This window comes from Urocitellus parryii, chromosome 12, assembly GCF_045843805.1.
Source record: "Urocitellus parryii isolate mUroPar1 chromosome 12, mUroPar1.hap1, whole genome shotgun sequence".
In the NCBI taxonomy this organism is placed as follows: Eukaryota; Metazoa; Chordata; class Mammalia; order Rodentia; family Sciuridae; genus Urocitellus; species Urocitellus parryii.
The window spans coordinates 88,122,467-88,146,484 of record NC_135542.1 but is presented as its reverse complement, the minus strand read 5'-3'; the positions used below and the strand labels follow the sequence as shown (position 1 = coordinate 88,146,484).

General features: G+C 36.3%; 1 protein-coding gene and 1 pseudogene across 2 annotated transcripts in view; one reads left to right on the top strand and one right to left on the bottom strand.

The window, feature by feature from the left end:
* Nfu1 (NFU1 iron-sulfur cluster scaffold) overlaps nucleotides 1–12,821 on the top strand; it is a 35,496-nt gene extending 22,675 nt beyond the window's left edge. For both annotated transcript variants that reach the window (XM_026387180.2, XM_026387181.2), the window contains exons 7-8: nucleotides 3,424–3,598; nucleotides 11,396–12,821. In XM_026387180.2, the coding sequence (XP_026242965.1) occupies nucleotides 3,424–3,598; nucleotides 11,396–11,440 (220 nt within the window). In that variant the 3' untranslated portion in view covers nucleotides 11,441–12,821. The remainder of the gene's footprint in view (nucleotides 1–3,423; nucleotides 3,599–11,395) is intronic.
* Nucleotides 12,822–22,479: 9,658 nt separating this feature from the next.
* LOC113181651 (large ribosomal subunit protein P1-like) lies at nucleotides 22,480–22,947 on the bottom strand (annotated as a pseudogene).
* Nucleotides 22,948–24,018: the final 1,071 nt, after the last annotated feature.

Below are 24,018 nucleotides of genomic sequence, written 5' to 3'. Positions count from 1 at the left end.
GATCCTTCTGCCTCAGCCTTCTGAGTTACTGGGATTACAGGTGTGTACCAGCATGTATGGGCTCAGACCTTTTTAAAATATTTTGGTTTGAGATAGAGTCTCCTAAATTTCCCAAGCTAGCCTCAAACTTACATCCTCCTGCCTCAGCCTCCCAAGTGGCTGGGATTACAGGTGTGCATCACCATATCCAGCTGAATTTGTTCATTACATTAATGAGCAAAGACAATTTAAAATGTTTTTATTAAGAAACTTTTCAAAAAATGTGGATGTGTAACCGATGTGATTCTGCAATCTGTATTTGGGGTAAAAATGGGAGTTCATAACCCACTTGAATCTAATGTATGAAATATGATATGTCAAGAGCTTTGTAATGTTTTGAACAACCAATAAAAAAAAGAAAAAAAAAAGAATCTTTTCAATGTCATGTACAACCAGAAGAATGAGAAGTTGTACTCCATTTTATGTATGATGTATCAAAATGCTTTCTACTGTCATGTATAACTAATTAGAACAAATTAAAAAAGAATAAAAGAACCTTTTCAAACTTACACAAAAAGTACAGGAAAGTGGAGAAAGTAGCATACCATTAGTGATTTCTTTGGGGGCTTTAAAAATTATCCATGGAATGACCATCCTTAGTTGCATTACAAATATTTTAAGACACACCTTACATTGTTAATATGTTAATCTTATCAACTGAATAACTTCTTTTAATTTTTAAAGGATGTAGAAATTAAGTTTTGCAAGATGAAAATAATTTTAGAGACTGGCTGCACAATAATGTGAACTAAACTTAAAAATGGTTAAACATAAAAAATGAATTTCATGTGAATTTAGACACTTTTTTAAAATTTTCAGTGCTAGGGATCAAATGCAGGGCTTTACATATGTTCAGCAAGTGTTCTACCACTGACCTACATACCCCAGCTCCATAACCACAATTTTTTTTGGTGTATTATAATTATACATAATAGATTCATTGTACATATTTATACATGCACACAATGTAACAAATATAATTTGATCAATTTTATTCCCTAGTACTTACCTTTTGCTGCAGTCCGGCTGCAGCAAAATATCTGGGGGGTGACGAGCAACTTGTGTAGACTGATACAGCAGGAGTGGGAGCCGTTTATTGTAGGACTGGAGTGGTATTTATACATTCCACACAGCTTATCTTAATTAGCATAAACTAGATACATCAGTCAACCAATAAGGAATCTCCACACTTAATGGCTCGCTCGAGTTACTTCACAAACCACTCCCTCTGGCAATATGCCAGGCGCCATCCAGACTTGTTTATAGACTCTAACATTTGCCAGGCGCCATCAGACTTGTTAACAGACTCTAACACCTTTTCCCTTTCCTCCTGATTCCCTTCCTTTTACTAGTCTCCCTTCTGTTTTCATGAGACCCCACCCACCCACCTGTTTTTTCCTTTTTTTTAACCCTAGCTTCTGCATATGAGAGGAAACACAGGACGCTTAACTTTCTGAGTTTGGCTTATTTCCCTTAACATAATGCTCTCAAGTTACTTCTGTTTTCTTGGAAATGGCATAATTTCATTCTTCTTTATAGCTGAATTAACTTCATTAAACTCCATTAAGAGAGAGAAAGTAAAAAGATGTAAAAATCTATAGCATTCAAAAAATGAATAAGAGAAAGCCAAACAGATATCAGACAAAATGTGCCTTACAGCTTAAAACATTACTATACATAAAGAGAGATCTTTGATTTCTATCAGGAATATATACTAATCTAAAACCCTAATAACATGTTCTCAAAATAAATGAAGAATATCTGACAAAACAGAAGGAGATATACCTCACAATCATGATGGGAGACTAACACTGTTCTCTGGGTAGCAAATAGAACAACACAAAAAATAATCAGTTAAGATATGAGAGTTTCAAACACAAGATTAGCAAAAACTTTGCCCAAATTGTTGACATATATAGAATGCTGCACTCAACAGAAATATTTATTCTTTTCACATGTACAGGGGACATGTACTAAAACAGACTACATGAGGGATCATGAAGCAACCCTTAACAGATTTCAAGGATTGAAATCATTGAAAATATTGGGGGGTTTGTGGGTCTTTTTTTTTCCTGGGGATTGAACCCAATGCCTTGTGCATGCTAAGTACATGCTGTACCACTGAGCTACACTCCAGCCTGAGAATATTGTTTATTGACTGCATTAGGATTAAATTAGACATCAGTTACTAAAACATAATGGCAAAACCTCCATGTATTTGGAAACTAAGCAGTGCTTTTCAAAAAGACATGTGGATTGGGCTGGGGCTGCTCCTCAGTGGTAGAACAAAAGAAAATAGGTACATAAAATTGAGAAAAAAAAACTATATCAATCAGACTGCAGTAAAATTATGACTTTTTCTTCATCAGAAATGTAATTTACAGTGAAAAGACAAAATACAGAATAGAAGATAATTATATAATATATATGTATAATATATATAATATATAATTATATATAATAGAAGATAATTATAATTTATGACAGGATATATAAAGATCTACAAATTGTCAAGAAAAAGATAATCAGAAATTGATGTAGGCATCTTACAGAAGACAATAACCAAATGGTTACTAAACATGAAAAAAGTGTTTTAAACTTAAACCACAATGAAATAGCACTAAAATCCACTAGAGTGGTTAAAATGATGGACACTAGCTGGTGGGAAAGTTTAAAATAGTGTCTTTCAGTGTCTACTAAATACTTACACTCTTGACCCAGCAATTTTGCCTTTGGGTATGTTCCAAAAGACATTTAAAAGAATCTTCATAGGTATACTATTTATAAAAGCCAAAAATTGGTATTAACCCAAATGTCCATCAACATTAGAATGGATAATAAATTCTAGCATATTAACTTAATGGAAAACCATGCAGCAATGAGATTGAATAAACTGCTACTATACTAAACATGAATGAATCTCACAAAGAGAAAAAGAAGCCAGATACAAAAGAATAAAATCTCTGTGATTTAAAATAGAATTTATAGGACTGGGGATGTGGCCCAGTGGCAAAGCACTTGCCTAGTATGTGTGAGGCCCTGGGTTCAATGTCTACCTCTGCAAAAAAAAAAAACGGGTCTATCTTAAGTCATCACAATACTTACTAGGAAATTTCACATTTTAAATGCTTAAAGTTTATTAATAAGCAGCAAAATTAGATGTAATGAGTAAATATTTGTTGTGAATGAATTTTGGCATTTTATTTGCAAGTTTAAAAAATTAAAACTAGAAATAAGACTTAACCACAATTATTATTAACTATTGTAAAAGTTACTCTAACTTTGTGAAGTTTACCAATATAAAATCTAAGTCTAAGCTGTATCAAATTTTTCCAGTAAAAATTTCTGTTCTTAAGTGTATCACCAATACATCTGTGATCACAGGCCAACTGTGCAGGAAGATGGAGGAGATGTGATCTATAAAGGCTTTGAAGATGGCATTGTACAGCTGAAACTCCAAGGTTCTTGTACTAGCTGTCCCAGTTCAATCATTACTCTGAAAAATGGGATTCAGAACATGCTGCAGTTTTATATTCCGGAAGTAGAAGGTGTAGAACAGGTATTTTGAGAGTTTGGATTTCATTTTAAGATTCATGGGAAAAGAAATCTATGACCTGACTCTGTCTTCAAGGGCAAGATCTTTGCAACTTCTATGACTTAAAAATTTTTTATTTTATTATTCATTTGTTTAATCATTTTATTAGATAAATAAATAAAATTATTTTTATTTTATTAGAGCATTATAGTATTTGGGTTCATTTTGACAAAATCATACATGCATGGCATTTGATTTCAATCCCCTATTCTTCTTCCTCTACTGATCTTCCTTTCACTTATTTATTTATTTATTTATTTTTATTGGTACTTTCTACATATACATAAAGATGAAATTCCCCAAGGTATATTTATTCATGCATATAATGTAATTTTGTTAAAATCATTCCTTATTTCCTTCTCTTTCCTGTCCCCCCTCCCTCCTCCCTCCTCTTCATCTCCTTCTATTCCACTGATCTTCCTTATATCTTTATGATATTCAATCCCAGCCCCCATCTTCTTTTCCTTATTTTGTTCTAGCTTCCACATAGGATAAAAAGCATTCAACCCTTGGTTTTTTGTTCTGGCTTATTTTACTTAGCATGATTTTCTCCATTTTCATGCATTTACTGGCAGGTTATTTTATCCTTCCTTATGGCTGAGTAAAACTCCTTTATGTGTGTGTATGTGTATGTGTATGTGTGTGTGTGTGTGTGTGTGTGTGTGTGTGTGTGTATTTGGACATCTGAGTTGATTCCATAATTTGGCGATTGTGAATTGTGCTACGGTAGACATTGAAGAGGCTGTATTGCTTTAGTATGCTGATCTTTAGTTCTGTTGAATAAATACTAAAGAGAGGAAGAGCTGGGTCATATGTGGTTCCATTCCTAGTTTTTTGAGGAATCTCTACAGTGCTTTCCATAGTGGTTGTACTAATTTGCAAGTCCCACCAACAATGTATGACTGTACCTTTTCCGCCACATCCTCACCAGCATTTATATATTTTTTGTGTTCTTGGTAATTGCCATTCTGATGAAAGTGATGAAATCTTAGGGTGGTTTTGATGTGCATTTCTCTGATTGCTAGAGATGTTGAATATTTTTTATATATTTCTGACCATTTTTGTTTCTTTTTTTGAGAAATGTGTGTTTTGTTCTTTTGCCCATTTATTGATTGGGCTATTTGTTTTATTGGTGTTAAGTTTTTTGAGTTCTTTATACTCTGGATAGTGTCCCCTAGCAGAGGAGTAGCTGGCCAAGATTTTCTCCCATTCTGTATATTCTCCCTTTATGTTCTTTTTTTTTTTTTTGAGCCATAATTCATCTTTATTTATTTCTTTTTTCTTTTTTTATTGTTGGTTGTTCAAAACATTACATAGTTCTTGATATATCATATTTCACACTTTGATTCAAGTGGGTTATGAACTCCCATTTTTACCCCGTATACAGATTGCAGAATCACATCAGTTACACTTCCATTGATTTACATATTGACATACTCATGTCTGTTGTATTCTGCTGCCTTTCCTATCCTCTACTATCCCCCCTCCCCTCCCCTCCCCTCCCCTCCCCTCTTCTCTCTCTATCCCATCTACTGTAATTCATTTCTCCCCCTTGTATTATTTTTCCCTTTCCCCTCACTTCCTCTTGTATGTAATTTTGTATAACCCTGAGGGTCTCCTTCCATTTCCATGCAATTTCCCTTCTCTCTCCCTTTCCCTCCCACCTCTCATCCCTGTTTAATGTTAATCTTCTTCTCATGCTCTTCGTCCCTACTCTGTTCTTAGTTACTCTCCTTATATCAAAGAAGACATTTGGCATTTGTTTTTTAGGGATTGGCTAGCTTCACTTAGCATAATCTGCTCTAATGCCATCCATTTCCCTCCAAATTCTATGATTTTGTCATTTTTTAATGCAGAGTAATACTCCATTGTGTATAAATGCCACATTTTTTTTTTATCCATTCATCTATTGAAGGGCATCTAGGTTGGTTCCACAGTCTTGCTATTGTGAATTGTGCTGCTATGAACATCGATGTAGCAGTGTCCTGCTCTTTTTAGGTCTTTAGGGAATAGACGGAGAAGGGGAATAGCTGGGTCAAATGGTGGTTCCATTCCCAGCTTTCCAAGAAATCTCCATACTGCTTTCCAAATTGGCTGCACCAATTTGCAGTCCCACCAACAGTGAACAAGTGTACCTTTTTCCCCACATCCTCGCCAGCACTTGTTGTTTGACTTCATAATGGCTGCCAATCTTACTGGAGTGAGATGGTATCTTAGGGTAGTTTTGATTTGCATTTCTCTGACTGCTAGTGATGGTGAGCATTTTTTCATGTACTTGTTGATTGATTGTATGTCCTCCTCTGAAAAGTGTCTGTTCAGGTCCTTGGCCCATTTGTTGATTGGGTTATTTGTTATCTTATTGTCTAATTTTTTTGAGTTCTTTGTATACTCTGGATATTAGGGCTCTATCTTAAGTGTGAGGAGTAAAGATTTGTTCCCAGGATGTAGGCCCTTTATGTTCTTAATCACTTCCTTTACTGTGCAAAAGCTTTTAATTTGGTGGCATCCCATTTATTGATTCTTGGTTTTATTTCCTGAGCTTTAGGAGTCTTGCTGAGGAAGTCAGTGCCTGCACACCTATATGATGGAGTATTGACCCAATGTTTTCTTCTAGCAGTTGCAAATGTTTTCTTCTAGCAGTTGCAATGTTTTCTTCTAGCAGTTGCAAATTCCTGAAGATTTGATCCATTTCAATTTGACTTTTGTACAAAGTGTTAGACAGGAATCTAATTTCATTCTTCTATAGTAGGATATCCAGTTTTCCCAGTATCATTTGTTAAAAAGACTATCTTTTCTCTAGCGTATATTTTTGGCACCTTTGTCAAGTATGTCAGATGGCTGTAAGTATATGGGTTTTTTTCCTGAATCTTCTATTCTGTTTCGCTGGTCTTCATGTTTATTTTGTTTCTGATGCCATGCTGTTTTTGTTACTATAGCTCTGTGGTATAATTTGAGATCAGGTGTTGTCCTACATCATTTTTCTTGTTCAGAATTGTTTTGGCTAATCTAGGTTTTTTCTTCTTCCAAATAAATTTAAGGACTGTTTTTCTAGTTCTGTGAAGAATGCCATTGGTATTTTGATGGGGATTGCATTGAATCTGTATATTGCTTTTGGTATTGTGGCCATTTTGGTGGTATTAATTCTACCTATCCAAGAACATGGCAGGTCTTTCCATCTTCTAAGATCTTCTTCAGTTTCTTTCGTTGGTGTTCTATAATTTTCATTGTAGAGATCTTTCACCCCCTTGGTTAGATTAATTCCCAAGGTTTTTTTGTTTTGTTTTTTTCAGGTTTTCCTGATTTCTTTCTCTACAGAATCATTGGAACATAGGAAAGCTGTTGATGTATAAGTGTTGATTTTTGTACCCTGCTACTTTTCTGAATTAATTTATTAGTTCCTGAAGTCTTTTGGTGAAGTTTTTTGGGTCTTCTTAAATAATAGGATCCTGTCATCAGCAAACAGAGAAAGTTTGACTTCTTTTCCTATTTGTATCCTTTTAACTTCTTCTCTTACTCTGGTTAGAATTTTAAGAACTATATTGAAGAGAAGTAGTGAGAATGGACATTGTTGTCTTGCTCCTGGTTTGCTAATATTTAATTTTATATTGGTCTGTAGTTTTCTTTCCTTGTTGTGTCTTTCTCTTGTTTTGGTGTCAGGTCTTTACTAGCTTTATAGAAAGTATATGAAGTGTTCCCTCCCTTTAAGTTTCATGGAGTATTTTGAGAAATGCTGGTGTTAGTTCTTTAAAGGTTGGTAGAACTCAGCTGGGTATCCATCTGGTTCTGGATTTTTCTTTGTTGGAAGGCTTTTAATTGCTGTTTCAATTTCATTACATGATATTGGTCAGTTTAGGTTCTATCTCTTTTTTGGGGCAGGGGGATTGACTAAGGGTTTATCAGTGTTATTTATCTTTTTGAGAACCAGATCTGTTGCACTGATCCTGTGTATGTTTTTATTCTCAATTTCATTAATGTCAATTCTGATCTTAATTATTTCCTGTCTTCTACTGAGTTTGGAACTAGTTTATTCTTCCTTTTCTAGGGTCTTGAGCTAGAATATAAATTATTTATTTGGGATTTCTCTATTTTTTTTTAATGCAGGTACTCAGTGCTATAAATTTTCCTCTTAGAGCTGTTTTAATATTGTCCAAAGATTTTATTTTGTATCTCTGTTCTAATTTGTTTCTAAGAATTTTTTGATTTCTTCACTTATTTCTTCTGTGTTCCATTTTTCATTTAAAAGAGTATTGTTCAATCTCCCTGTGTTTATGTTGTTTCTATTATTTTTCTTGTTGATTTCTAGTTTCCTTCCATTGTGATCTGATGGGATGCCTGGGATTATATCAACCTTTTTGTATTTGCTAAGACTTATACTGTGACCTAGAATATGGTCTGTTTTGGAAAAGATTCCATGAGCTGCTGAAAATAAGGTAAATTCAGCTGTTTAGGGTGAATGTTTTGTAGGTGTCAGGACCATTTGATTTATAGTATAAAGATGGTAACTTATTGATTGATTTTATGTTTGGATGACCTATCAATTGGTGATAGGGTATGTTGAAATCACCCAATATTATTATAATGGAGTTTATCTGGGATTTAATGTCAACAAGTATCTCCTTGTTGAACTGTTCCCTGTACCAGGTACAGTGGCCTTCTTTGTCTCTTCTGATGAATTTTTGCTTGAAATCTGCTTTGTTAGATATAAGACTAGCTACTCCTGTTTGTTTTGGGACTCATTTGGGTGAAATATGTTATTTTCCATCTTTTTACCTTCATCCTGTGGGTATCTTTGCCTGTGAGGTAAGTTTCTTGCAAACAGCATATTGTTGGATCCTGTTTGTTTATTGATTCTGCGAATCTTGGTCTTTTAATTGGGGAGCTGAGACCATTTACATTCAATGTTATTATGGATATTTGTAGTTTTCTGCCATTTTAATTCATTTGCTATAATTAATTCAGTCTTGATTTTTGGTTACTCTTCTAGTGCTCTTCATCTTAAAATTCATTATTTTAGAAGTTAACTTTGGTGTCTACCGTGTAACAGGCACTTTCACAAATATTAACTCATTTAATCCTCTAAAGTACATTAAATCGTTCCCATATTGTATATAAGGAAACAGAGTCAGAGATCATACTGCTGCTCTGACTAGAAAAATTCTGAACCATCATGCCATTGTATAGATAACTTTTTGAAACCTTTAGTTGAAGGAGCTCTACTACATCATTTATCTACTTCATGTTCATTTTTTCTCTCTCTCTCTCTCTCTCTCTCTCTCTCTGTTTAAATTTTATTTTATTTTTATTTTTTTGGCATTAGAGGTTGAACCCAGGGTCTAGCATATATCAGGCAAGAGCTCTACTATTGAACTACATCCCCAGCCCTAATTCTTGTTCTTAATAATGCAAGCAAGGAAATCATCAAGGAATCATACTTTATTGTATGGTAAAAGAGAGTACTAAGTAGGTTTATAGAGCTTTATCTGTAACACAATGTCAGCATAATTTTTCTGCCCTAACATGCCTAAAAAATATAGAACACATCTTCTCAGTAGTCATGGTGATTTTTACTGCACTGTTCTCAGCCAGGAAGTATGGGCTTTATGGAAAGAAGTTATAAAGGAGAAAATAACATTTTGAAATTTGAGAAAACTTCTCAAATAATTCTGTACTCTAGGGGAGAGGGTGTTTCCTCCCAGCTTCTTTGAGTAGTAATAAGAGATCTGAGCAGTAATAAAATCTGTCCTTTTGGTTCAGTATATGCCATCTTCTCTTTGAAGTTCTTATCACACTTCTGCTTGAAATTTAAAACTCCTTTGGTCCAAAGCTGCTTTCTGTGTGTCTGTTTATGTGTAAGTTACCTGAGAGACTAGAAGTCAGCCCTAGGTCTTCATATTTCTCTGCAACAATTAACCTGTATCTTACAAACACCCTTTATATGGTTTGTATTAAATAAGTACTTGGGAATAGTATTCCAAACTTAGGGATAATTCTGCCTAAAATAGAATTGATTTACAAATTTCTTTGGAGTGGGTGTTGTTCTGATTGGATTTAAATTATTAAATTCCTTGCATGTAAAATATCCATTTCTATTCAACTCAAAGGACAAACTATCAGATAATTCTTTTGCCATTGTTTGTCACTTATCTCAGATCAGAACCAAATTCATCAAGACTTTATAGCCATTTACTCTTTTTTTTTTTTTTTTTTTTCCTTTTGAGATTGGAGTCTCACAATGCTGCCCAGGCTGGTCTTGAAAACCTGGGCTCAAGCAATCCTGCCTCAGCCTCCCAAGTAGCTGAGACTACAGATGTGTGCCACTACACCTAGCTCTTCTAGTTTTTTGTTTCTTTTTTAACTTATTTTTGTTCTTCTCCCCCCCCCCCCATGCCTTTGTTTTTTAAATTGCGTTTGTTGACACTTCAGTGGCTTGATAAAAAAAAAAAAAAAAGGAACAGGGGCTTGGATTGTGGCTCAGTGGTGGAGCATTTGCCTAACATGTGTGAGGCACTGGATTCAATTCTCAGCACTGCATTTAAAAAAATAAAATAAGAGTCCATTGACATATATATATATATATATATATATAAAAGAAAAGGAACATTTTTATTCATTTGTCTAGGGTGGAGTGATGAATTGACTGTTGGATTGTAAACTTGAATTGGCAGTAGGTGTGGTGGTGATAAAAAACACTCATGGATTTATATAGTTCTTTTCCTCACCAAAGGAGTTGGTCTTTCTTATCTGAGTAATATATTAGCTCATCTAAAGATATTCACCTTTTCATTTATTTTTCTGTAAGTATTTATTAGTATTTTTTTTCACTAAAAATCTTCATTTTTAAAAAAGTTGAAAATGAGGGGCTGGGGATGTGGCTCAAGTGATAGTGCACTCGCCTAGCATGCATGAGGCACTGGGTTCGATTCTCAGCACCATATAAAAACAAAATAAAGATATTGTGTCCAACTACAACTAAAAAATAAATATTAAAAAAAGTTGAAAATGTTGTTTTATTTGCATCAGACCAAAATAATTAATTAATAATATGGCTTTTTTTTCTTACGTTTTTAGGGATTCATTTTTCTTTTTCATTTTGGAGATACTAGGGCTTCATCCTAGGGGTCCTCTACCATTGAGCTACACCCATAGCCCTTTTTATATTTTAAGACAGGGTCTTGCAAGTTGTCCAAGCTGTCCTGAAACTTGTGATCTTCCTGCCTCAGCTTCCTGAGTAGCTGGGATTAAAGACCTGTGCTATTGCACCTGGCTTCTAATAATAGTTTGATTTACCTCCTCAGGAAATATTTAAGTAAATAAAATACTTTTGGGAAAAAAGACAAACAATTATTTATTTTAGTCTTTTTTTTTTTTTTTTTTTTTTTTTTTAGGACTAAGGATGGAACTCAGGGCTACGCATATTGGCAAGCACTCTGCCACTGAGCTAAATCCCCGACCCCATTTATCTTGGTCTTATGAGATATACCAGTTAATCATTTGTAGTCTTAGCACAGTTGAGACTCTGTTACTGGAAACCTTTTTTGAAGCATGGAAAAGAGACCAGTGCTCTAATTAATCTGTACACATTTTACTATGTCAGGTTATGATTTAAACTTTGTTTTGGGGGGATGTTGATAGATTTCTTCTTATTGGATTGCCATGTGTTGTTATAGCCTATATCAGAAACGAAAGTAATATTAAAATTTGGAAAATAGCAATTTCTAAACCTTTTCTTTATTCTTAAGTTCTTTCTCTTTTTGGTTTTAGGTAATGGATGATGAATCAGATGAAAAAGAAGCAAACTCACCATAAAATAATATGGCATTTCTTTGAGTACAACAATTGGACTTATTGATAATATATACCAAGCTGTTGTTATTAATATGCTAAGGAACTTGAGGAGTAATAAAAAATGCCCATTCCTCAGAGAATGATATATAAATGTTGCATGTTTGCTTTACCTCACATGAATTATTTTTAACATCCTGAGTCATCTTCTGTACATGTGGATTTTGTCCAGGGATATTTTTATTTTTGTTCCTCATTTCTCATGGTGCCTTCTTTGCTCAGTATATGAACCAGCATTTAAAATACATTTTTCCCCATCTGATTTACTTACAGTTTTTATACAGAAGTAAATAAGGAGAATGTTTTTAAAATATTCTAAAACGGATTAACTTTTTTGTGAGATGTCTAAAACTGTTTAATGGTTCTGGTTTTAAAATGTTATCTGGCTAGTAGCCACCAGTGTAACAGCATATAACTTCTTGATGAAAGACCAAAAATGTTTTTATATTACAACTTTAAAAAAGTCACATTGGAAGCTAGGGATATAGTTCAGTGGTAAGGCACTTGCCTAGCATATTTTTTTTAAGAGAGAGAGAGAGAGAGAATTTTAATATTTATTTTTTAGTTTTTCGGCAGACACAACATTTGTTTGTATGTGGTGCTGAGGATCGAACCTAGGCCGCATGCATGCCAGGCAAGTGCACTACCGCTTGAGCCATATCCCCTAGCATATTTGAAGCACTGGATCTGATGCACAGCGCTACAAGATAAATAAACAAACTGAAAATTCAAGGACTAGACACACTTTCAACTGGTTATAAGACAGAGCTGAATTGAGAGAAACTGCAGAATCTCAGAAAAAAAGGGAGAGAGACTGCTTTGGTCTTTCTTCCATAATCTTCTGATTCAGAGAGCCATACATTACTTTTAAAATATAAAAGCTGTATTAGTTAATACTAGTTTCTGTGTCATGTCAGAAATTTGAAGTTATTTCTTCACCACAGGGGTTACTACTTTTTGGATAGCCAAAATAACATATTAGCCTTCCCTCCTTTTTCTATAGTAATTCAGAGATAGAAGTTCACCAAAAATACCAGGGAGGTGGTGGGGAGGTAAATAGCAATGATACATTGCATTTACAGGGATTAAGATAGATTTGGAGTGTAACCATCATTTGACCCAGCTATCCCCACTCCTCAGTTTATACCCAAAGGACTTAAAAACAGCATACTATTCATAATACTTAAATTGTAGAACCAACCCAGATGCCCTCCAGTGGATGAATGGATAGGGAAACTTTGGTGTATATACACAATGGAACATCACTCAGCATTAAAAGAGAATAAAATCATGGAATTTGCAAGTAAATGGATGGAGTTGGAGAATATAATGCTAAGTGAAGTAAGCCAGTCCCAAAAAACCAAAGGCTGAATGTTTTCTTTGATATGAGGATGATAACTCATAATGGCAATGGTGGGGGAGCATGGGAGGAATGGAGGAACTTTAGATAGGGCAAAGAGGAGGGAGGGGAAAGGAGAGAGCAAGATGGTAGGAATGAGAGTGGAATGAGTTAGACATCATTACCATAAGTACATGTATGAAGACACAAATGGTGTGAAAATACTTTGTATACAACCAGTGACTTGAAAAATTGTGCTCTGTATGTATAATCTGAAATGAATTGCATTCTGCCATCATGTATAATAAATTAGAATAAATAAATAATTTAATAAAGGAAAAAAAACAGGAAGAACTCTTTAACAGTTGTGAATGTTGGGAATTAAAGTTTTTATTTTTGTCTTTTGGTTCATAGGACCAGATGGTAAGGTTGGAGAATTTATTTCCTGGGCTATTATAGATGAATTCAGGCAGGACACTGGATATTACTTTGTAAGCTACCTTAACAAGACTTTTACTTGAGGCTACAAGAAATTGATATTTTGGGAGAAAAGTAATTAAGAAATCTTAGATATGGCCTGGAATAAGTGACTAAGTGTGTGGAGGATTTGATTATTAGAAGACAGGAAATCATGAAACGGAGAGGGCAGTGTATTAGAAACATTTCCTTACACAAATTAGCAGCCATGAAAAACAAGGAAATGTGAAGAAAGAACATTGTAGGCATAAGGAGCAATGCATTCAGAATCAGAGGTATGGAATGTATTTGGGAACTGGAAAATGCTAAGAATGGCTTAAATGTAAAGTAGATGTGCTTAGCTAGAAATGGTGCAGAAGTAGCAGTGGGCAGTGTGGAGAGTGCTGCACAGAGTCCTGGTTGCCAGCCCAACATATATCCCCAGTACTTGCTAAGAGAGGCCCTCTTAGTTACCAGTTCATGGTAACATGCCCAGGGAATGCCCACCTATGTCGTGGGATTAAGGTCCTGTGTTAATCCCAGGACATAGGTGACAGTTAATCTAACACAATCATTTAACACTATTTCTCATTGTCAGTCATTACTGTAGTGGTGAACGTATGACCCAGCCTTGGCCAGTGAGCTATAAGAAAATCTGTTGTAGAATTCTGGAAAGATTTCCTAATTTCCTTCCCTGATTAAGTTAATCTCTAGAAAGAAAACTTCTTTCTTCCATTCCCAAAGCGGTGACAATCAACTTGTAATCATAACAAAATAAACAAAAATATCAGTCCACTGAGAATGTCACAGATAGAAAAAAGTGGGGAGGGATCCTTAAGGCTATTGTTGATCTTTGAGCCAGGCAAGCAACCAACCACTTTCAAAGTTTTATCATGAGAGATAATATGTATTTCTTGTAACCACTGTAATGGGGTATTCTGTAACTTGAAACTGATTACATTTTAACAGAGGACTCATTCAGTTAGCAATTATTTATCAGGTATAGTTTAATTAGGTAATAGTTTTTATTTTTGAACATTTAAATTATACTTGGTCCCCCATATGATCCCAAAGAAAGAATAATAATTATTAGTTGTATTTAACTAAAACAAAGATAGAAATTAAAACCTCCCAATATATGTAGTATTTTTACATAAAATATTCTTGAAAATACTATAAATCTAGGACTTTTCAATAGATAAAACCAAGATGATTAGTCAAGAGTAATTGAGGACCAGGCATTATGGCACATGCCTGTAATCCCAGCAGCTCAAGAGGCTGCGTTGGAGGATGGCAAGTTCAAAGCCAGTCTCAGCAACTTAGTTGAGACTCTGTCTCTAAATGTTAAAAAAAGGGGGGGGGGGAGGATTATGACTCAGTGGTTAAGCACCCCTGGGTTCGATCCCCCATGGCGGGGGGGAAGTAATTGAAGATTTTTCATTGATCAAAATTAGGCTGAAGCCCATACAAAATGATATGACCATATGGGAGCAAAATTCATATGACTAGCAAACTTTTATGAGCATTTACTAGGTGATAGGCACTGATTAAGCACTTAACATTAATGAAGTTACTCAGTCCTATGACATAGGTAACTTCCTATTTTATTCCTATTTTTATAATAGAGGTACAGGGAGGAAAGGCACGTTTTCCATTGTCGTGTGTGTGTGTGTGTGTGTGTGTGTGTGTGTGTGTGTGTGTGTGTGTGTGTTTTGGTGGAGGTTGCTTTTGGTTTTATTTGTGGTGCTGGGAATTCCACCTAGGGGCTTGCACATGCTATGCGAGTGTTCTACTGAGCTACATTTCTAGCCCCCAACCCCTGCTTTTTTTTTTTTTTTTTTTTTTTTGGTACCAGGGATTGAACCCAGAGGTGCTTTACCCCTGAGCTACATTCCCAGACCTTTTTATTTTTTTTTTATTTTAAGGCAGAGTCTCACTAAATTTCTAAGGCTGATCTCAAACTTGCAATCTTCCTATCTCAGCCTCTCGGGGATTGCAGATGTGTGCTACCACACCTAGATTCATTGCCCTATATCTTAAGTAGAAAAGTCAAGAACACGAACTCTTGACATTCCAGCTGCAAAACCTATGCATACTGCCCTATACTATTTTTCCTTAAGGGTATTGGACCCACATACCCCTCCTGAGTATTCTTATCTCAGGGAAGGCAGATACACTCTCCACACCTTCAGAGGTGCTTTTTAGTGGACAAGAACCTTTTTCATCTCTTATTTAATCAAGAACCACAGTAGGCATAGCAGTGGTATGTGCGGGGAGGTCCATTTTTTTATGCAGGAATATGAAGTTGGCTACTCTGAAGTCCAAAGGCAATCTGCTTCCCTCTTGGGAAACTCCAACTTGATACACAGTTTCTCTACATCCAAGTTGCCTAATATTATGTTCACCTGATGTAGGAGACATCTTTTGTACATTCTTGGTGTTCCTTTTTCATTCTTTTAGCAACACTTTGCTCTTAGATTTGAAAACAGAGCAGTCTACTTACAATATTCTGCCTTCTTTGCTGGGGAAGTGGCAAACACTGTAACTATCCTGAAGCAACTTTTATATCTTCTGAAAGAAATGTTATAAAATAGCACTTTTTCTCTTCTTAAATTTCTAGTGCTCTTTCAGCAGCTTCCTGAATGGTCCACCCCTTAAGCTGGTTCTAACTACATCCTACAGGACAGAAATAGAGGGTTAAAGGTAGGACCAGTTAATCTCATGGTTTTCAATTTGTTAACTTTCTTGGCAGAAGAATGGGTTTCTTCCTACCAGAGCTAGAGAACTCTGCTCCAGCTTCTGCCTGCTGGGAAAATTTGGAGCTACCCTGAATGGGAGTGTCAGGGAGAGAGTCCTACTTCTGGTTGGATCAGTAGCCTTTGTCCTCAGAGGATGAAAGGGGCAATCAAGCCATGTTCACCTGATGTAGTGGACATCTTGTTATATTCTTGGTGTTCCTTCTGCATTCTTTTAGCAACACTTTCCCCTTTGCTTTGAAAAACTGAACTGTCTAATCTCAGTGTTCTCCTTCTTTGCCCCACTGGATTGATTGGAATCCTCACCTGAATATATAAAACAAGGATAGAGACACAGCTTCTCTCTTTCTCCCCTTGGACGGTGTAATCTATACAGATATGATTCCGAAGTGGCTTCAGTGCCATTTCCCTGTCCATGAGGCTACAGAGACGTGGACTCCGACAACATTGAATCCTTACAAGACTTTTTGTGTTCCTAGGAATACATATGCCCAAAGCTGTTTCTCTCCCTGTCCTTCCCAATTACATTAGCTGATAAATACCTTCATGTAGCTTGAGTGGGTTTCTATTATTTGTCATTGAAAGCTCTGCATATTAGAAATTTAAAACAAATAGATACATTCAACTTGGTGGAAGTCAATAAGATTAGCATTGGAGGGGTGTGTGTGTGTGTGTGTGTGTGTGTGTGTGTGTAATATAGAGATCATGTATACACATGAGGAATTGTCTCACAGTTGGGAAGGCTAACAAATCCAAAGTCTATAGGGTGGGCTGTCATCTGAAGGCCATCAGCTGGCAAATCTTTCTTGGGGAAGTTAGTTTTTTGCTGTTGTTGTTGTTTGATTGGTTTTTGTTTTTGTTTGGTATCAGGGATTGATCTCAGGGGCACTCAACCACTTAGCCACATCCCCAGCCCCCCCCCCTTTTTTTTGGATTTTATTTAGAGACAGGGTCTCACTAAGTTGCTTAGGACCTCACTAAATTGCTGAAGCTGGCTTTGAACTCACCATCTTCCTGCCTCAGCTTCCTGAGCCGCTGGAATTATAGGCATGTGCCACCATGCCCGACAGTGTTTTGTTCTTTTAGGACTTTCTACTGACTAGATAGAGTTCACTCACACTATGAAGGGCCATCTGCCATCTGATTTAAGTTCCTCTCTTCCAAAAATACCCTCATGGAAACAGCCAAAATAAATGAATATCTGATCACTGTAGCCCACCCAGGCTGGCACTCACATTTAACCATCTCAAGTCCACCCCTTATCAACTCAATACCCATATGCATCTCCTTAAGCCTTACTCTCCAGATAGAGATGATACCAAGGTCACACTTCCACCTAACATGGTATAATTGTCCTGTACAACTCTTTGAGTGATGTTTACTCTTCCTTCATCTCCTGTAACCTAAGTACTAATATGTAAAATTAACAAAACTTCAGTCTAAAAGGTAATATGTCTTATATCACATATAAGAGATGGGGGAAACATCTGATTATGTATATTAATATATACACATATATGTGAACACAAACATTACAAAATAAGGAAGAAATACTTAGGAAAATTAGTTTCACTTCTGTAACTGGCCAGATGTTTGCAGCTGGTATTTTTTTTTTTTTTACAATCACCTTCTTCACTACACATTCTGCATTGCTTTTGCCTTTGCCTTCATCCAGCATCTAATCTGCTTGAGATCCTTTACCTGGTGAGACAATCCAAACCTTCAAAAGGGTGTGGACTATTAGCAGTCCTGCCTGGAAGACGTTGTTATTTTCCTTAATCATGGAGAATGGTAACATAAAGAGAAACCCTAAGGTCCTCTCATCAGACATATTCTTCCTTATCTCTATTGTGGAGTGGTAGTCCAATCTCCCGCATGGTAGTCAGGAACTGTCACCACAGTCAGTATCATAACTCTCTTGTTGTTGTTTTTCTTTTTTCCTATTGAATCCTTCATTCCTTGCCCCCACCCCACTCCTCTTTTGATAGTGCTGGGGAATTGAACTAAGGGCCTTGCATGACGTGCTAGGCCTACCATTGAGCCACATCCCAACCCTGACCGTTTTATCTTCCAAGCAAAGCACACAACCAAGTATACCTTTCAAAGTTATTCTCACTGGGGGGGGAGGGTTTCTCTTCACCACTATCCTTCAGGGATATCCCAGAAAGGGTCTGTTTTGCTGCAGCCCACTTTGGAGTGATGCCTGCATATCATGCAGAAGAATCTATGAGGCAGATCCAAGTCTTCTCTTCATCTCCACTGGTCACAGTATGCTCCCCTCATGGGAGGTTCATGCTGAGAAAGAGAAGAACAAGTGTAGCATGAGTGAGGCATGGGAATTTTTGGTTCACTTCTTTATGTAACTTACTTGTGCCTTAAAGGCGTGCTTGGTGTGTGCCACTTTCATTTGATGATAAAGTGCTGCTGTGCACACCAAAATTTATAGGTTGGTGGGTCAGGTGACACCTGGATCATGATGGGAAATTCAAACTGCATGGTACCTTGGTGACCCATCATTGAGCCTTGACGTAGGTAAAAAGCTATTTCCCAAAAGGAGAATTTTTGCCACAAAGGATGGCAGGGCTTTACTCTAAAATCCCAATGGTCTGCACTATCATTAATCTATAAAGGCCTGCCAAAGGTTCCAAACACTTCCCTCTCTTGTCACTGATATTTTAACCACCATTGGATCTTCTGGATCATGTGGCCCAATTGGCGGAGCAGCTTGCCTAGCAGCATGGATTTATCATAGAGACGTCTTTTTTTTTTTTTTTTCCTTCTGAGGCTATTTTTTTTTTTTTTTGGTTGTTGTTGTTTTAACTCAAAATCTTAAAAGCAGCTTTCTAGGTCATTTGGTAAATGTCCTGGAGTAGCCCACCCAAATGGGATATATATTTCCTCCAAAATCCAAAAAGGCCCTGTAGGCATTGTGTCTCTTTTAGATGCAATTTAAAAAAAAAAAGAAAAACTGACAAGAATAATTAGAAGAGGAAAAGTGTATTTGGGGGTCATGGTTTCTGAGGTCTCAGTCTATAGACAGCTGACCCCATTACCTGGGACTTAGGTGAGCAGAACATCATGGGGGAAAGGTGTGAAGGAAGAAAGCAGCTCAGAACATGGCAATCAGGAAACAGACAGAGGGCCCCCACTCACCACGGATAAATATAAGCACTAAAGGTATGTCCCCATTGTGACTCATCTCTTCTAGCCATACCTTACCTATCGACATTTACCACCTAGTCAATCCATATCAGCCAACTAATGTACGATTTTGGTTATACCTCTTATAATCTAATCATTTCACATTTGAAAATTCTGCATTGTCTCACACATGAAATTTTGGGAGATGCCTATATCTAAACTTTAACATTCTCATACCTTAGAAGGGCTATCTTTTTTAATTAATTAATTAATTAATTAATTTTATAGTAGAATGCATTTTGACATATAGTATACAAAGGGAGCACAACTTCTCATTCCTCTGGTTGTACATAATTCAGAGTCACTCTGCTAGTATAATCATACATGATATAGGGTAATAACATCTGTTTCTTTCTAGTGTCCTTCCTATCCCCACAACCCCACCCCTCCCCTGACTCCCCTCTACACAAACCAAAGTTCCTTCATTGTTCCCTATCCCTCAACTCCACTATAGATCAGCATCCACTTGTCAGAGAAAACATTTGGCTTTTAGTTTTTTGGGATTGGCTTATTTCACTTAGCATGATATTCTCTAGTTCCATCCATTTACCTGCAAATGCTATAATTTTATTCTTCTTTAATGCTGAGTAATATTCCACTGTGTAGATGTACCATATTTTCTTTATCCATTCATCTGTTGAAGGACATCTAAGTTGGTTTCATGGTTTAGCTATTGTGAATTGAGCTACTATGAACATTAATATGGCTACATCACTGAGCCATATCAATGTAGCATGCTGATTTTAAGTCCTTTAGGTATGAACTGAGGAGTGGGATAGCTGGGTCAAATGGTGGTTCCATTCCAAGTTTTCTAAGGAATCTCCATACTGTTTCCATAGTGGTTGCACCAATTTGCAGTCCCACCAACAATGTAGGAGTGTACCTTTTCACCTACGTCCTCACCAACACTTATTATTGCTTGTATTCTTGATAATTGCCATTCTGACTTGAGTGAGATGAAATCTTAGAGTAGTTTTGATTTGCATTTCTCTAATTACTAGAGATAATGAACATTTTTTCCATATGTTTGTTGATCAAGAAGGGCTGTCTTGACATGCTTCATACCACTGGGCCCCTAGAAATGCCACTGAGGTAGAAGACCTCTGAATTTTTTTCATGTTTATTTCCTATCTTCTAACATTCAAGTGTCCTACCAATAAGCATGGGGGACCTTGTTTTCTAGGTCCCATTGCATATGGTATTAAAGTAATGGAACAATGTGATATCTTGTAGGAGAAAGACAATCAAAATCCTTACAAACTACATTGTGACATAAGGCTGGAAATTTTATATACTCCTGAGGGAGGACATTTTATCCCCCTTGGGTAAGGGTAGACTACTATAAATTCACCTAGCTGGATCAGGTACTACATGATGACATTGTGGTCAATGATCGACTACATATATGATGTGTCCTGTAAGGTTATAATGAAGCTGAAAAATTCCTATCACCTAGAGACATCATAATTGTCATAATGTATGGCACAACTCATTGCTCATGTGTGTAAGGGTGATGCTGTTGTAAACAAACTTATTGCATTATCAGTTGTATAAAAGCATATAGCACATATAATCTTGTACAGTATATAAAACATTTTTTGGCAGTGCTGGTGATTGAATTCCAAACCTTGTACATACTAAGCAAATACTCTGCCACTGAGCTATACAGCCCAAATTTTGAACCTGATGTCTTGCATATGTTAAGCATGCACTCTACCACTGAGCCACACCCCAGCCAAGTATATAATATTTGATAATGATAATAAGTGACTATGTTATTGGTTTACATATTTGCTATACTATGCTTTTTATAATTATTTTATTATTTTATTTTAAAATTTGTGCAGGTTTTTTAAAATATTTATTTTTTAGTTATAGGTGGACACAATATCTTTTTTAAATTTTTATGTGGTGCTGAGGATTGAACCTAGTGCCTCATGCATGCTAGGCGAGTGCTCTTCCTCTGAGCCACAACCCCAGCCCTAATTATTTTATAATGTACTCTTTTTAGTTGTAAGAAAAAAGTTTGCATGAATTGACCATGTGGAATTAGTGATCTATACCATCTAAGTTTACATAACTATACTCTGTGATATTTGCATGATGATAGTTTCACCTAATAATACATTTCTCAGAACATATCTCTATCATTAAGTGACCCACATGATAGTATTTATATGCACATATATATGCATATATACATACATATCTTATACACATATATGCATATATGTGTATATATACATGTATATATGGAGAGATGTATATACATGTATATATGGAGAGAGAGAGAGAGAGAGAGAGAGAGAGAGAGAGAGAGAGAGAGATATTTTGATTTTGATTGATTTATTTAAGGAATTGGTTTATGCAGCTATTAAAGAAGGCTGGAAAGTCCAGAATCTACAGTGTGGGCCATTAGGGTGGACACCCAGGGAAGAGCCACTGTTGCATGCTTTAGCTCAAACCCAGAGGTTATTTGCTGACAATGTTTTTGTTTTTGTTTTTCTTGAGAGAGTTCAGTCTGATCTTATTCAGTCCTTTAACTGATTGTATAAAGCCCATCCACAATATGGAGGGCAGTCTGCTTTACTCAAAACCCACTAATTTAAAGCCATGCTCATCCAAAAGCATTCTTCTAGAAATATCTAGAGTGATGTTTCACTAAATATCTGGGCACAGTGGTCCAGCCATGTTAACTCATAAAATTAGCAATTACAATGAATAAAGTTTGTTTCATCAACAATTTCTAATTCCTTCTTCCATATCTTGTTCCCCATCACCATATTCAGTTCCACATATCCTTATATTGCCCCTTTCTTGCCCAAAGTAGTCTGTTCAATTCTACTCCTGATTTTAGAATTATATTTATCTTATCCCTATTACAACCCCCACTTCCCAGGAAACTTTTCACAACTGTTATCCAAATAAAAGGTAACCCTATAAATAGTCTCTATTATTTATTAAACTACTTACTGTGTTAATAGTTTATGTTGAATCAGTATAGTCATTAAGTCGTGGGAGTGTTCTGTATTAAATGCACATGGACAGGTAGAGTTAAGGCAATGTAATGGGTAGGGAATGGAGACAATTTTTGACAAGGAAATTTTCTGGCTGCCTTATAATGTCATTTTGTGGGTGGCTATCCAGTCCTTGTATAGTCAAACCCCAGCCATTTAATACCTGGTTCTCCTTTTTGGTTTTCCTCCTCTGCTCCACATTTTACTTTTTATTGAACATGTTACAAAAGAGGTTTAGTTAAAAAGATCAAATCCCACGTCATCGTCAGACTCCTCAGATTCTTGTTTCTTTGCTTCCACTTCCTTCTCCTCAGCTGGAGCAGCAGTGATGGTGGTGGGGACAGGCCCTCCTGCTGGAGCAGGTCTACCAGCCCCCACATTGCTGATGAGGCTCCTGATGTCGACATTGGCCTGGGCCTTTGCAAACAAGCCAGGCCCAAAAGGTCCAAAATTTACACCAGCTATTTTATTTATTTATTTATTTATTTATTTTTAGTTGTTGTTGGACACAATACCTCTTTTATTTTTTTTATGTGGTGCTGAGAATCGAACTCAGGGCCTCACTCATGCTAGGCAAACACTCTACCGCTGAGCCACAATCGCAGCCCACCAGATGTTTTAATTACGACATTGTTTTTAATATTCTTCTCCATGAAGGATGAGATTGGGCTAGATGCAGGCAAGTTCAGGAATGAAGGCCATGGTGAGGGTATGCTCAGTGTTACTTCAGTGAGGAGAGGGTCTCACCCAGTATATCCTTAGCTTTCTCAGAAGGATAAATCACTGCGGTGGCAGCTAAGGAAAGTCTGTTCCTTTTTAATGCTTTTTTCCAAAAAGGACAAATGTAAAGATAAATAAATAATTTTTTTTAATTTAATACCTTTATTCCATTCATTTATTTTTATGTGGTGCTGAGGATCAAACCCAGGGCCCCTGCACATGCTAGGTGAGCACTCTACAATCCCAGCCCTAGAAGTTGGAGATGGTATTCTTTTTTTCTTTTTTTTTCAGGAACTTGCAGGAGTTTAGTAGAGTTGGGCAACAAGATGCTGAAATAGCGTGGTAGGGGATGACACTAATAAAACTGTCAGGAGTGAGATCCTGAATAACTGTGTAGATATCCACAGGAGTCTGGAATGCCTCTTAAAGGGGAAAGGTACCCATTGGATGGGAAGCAGGGTGAAATAAGGTCCGATTTGTATTTTTGAAAGGTTCCTCTTGTGTGAAGGTACTCAGGATGAATTGTAGCCATGGTGGAATAACAGTGGTTCACTCATGTGGGTGCCTTTCTTTCTTGTCTTTTTTTTCCTTCTCATAGGCCTCAGGGGCTCAACTTATTTTTTTTTCCCTTTGGTACGTGCCACCATCTTTTCTGTCCATTGGATATATTTCTACAAAATTCCCTAAGATTGGGACATAGGCGTCCTAGCTCCTCATATTTTTATTACATACAAGCCTTTATTGTCTTAATAGCTATTGGTATTTATTAGAAATGAAGACAGAGGGTTACAAAAATCACAAACATGGGGATGTTTAAAAACCTCAAGCTATTTCAACTATAGTTTTTTGATTCTTTAGAAATGGCAACCGGAAGCCCAGCCATCCTTCAACCCATCAAGCTTCATGGCAAGGAGGACACTGATAGCCATTGAATCTGATGGGACTAAATATGTGAATAGGGAAATGTACCTCCATAAAGAAATGATGAATGATATGTCATTACTATCCTTTTTAAGTTAAGTTAGTTCTGAACTTTTTGATTAGGAGAGAAAA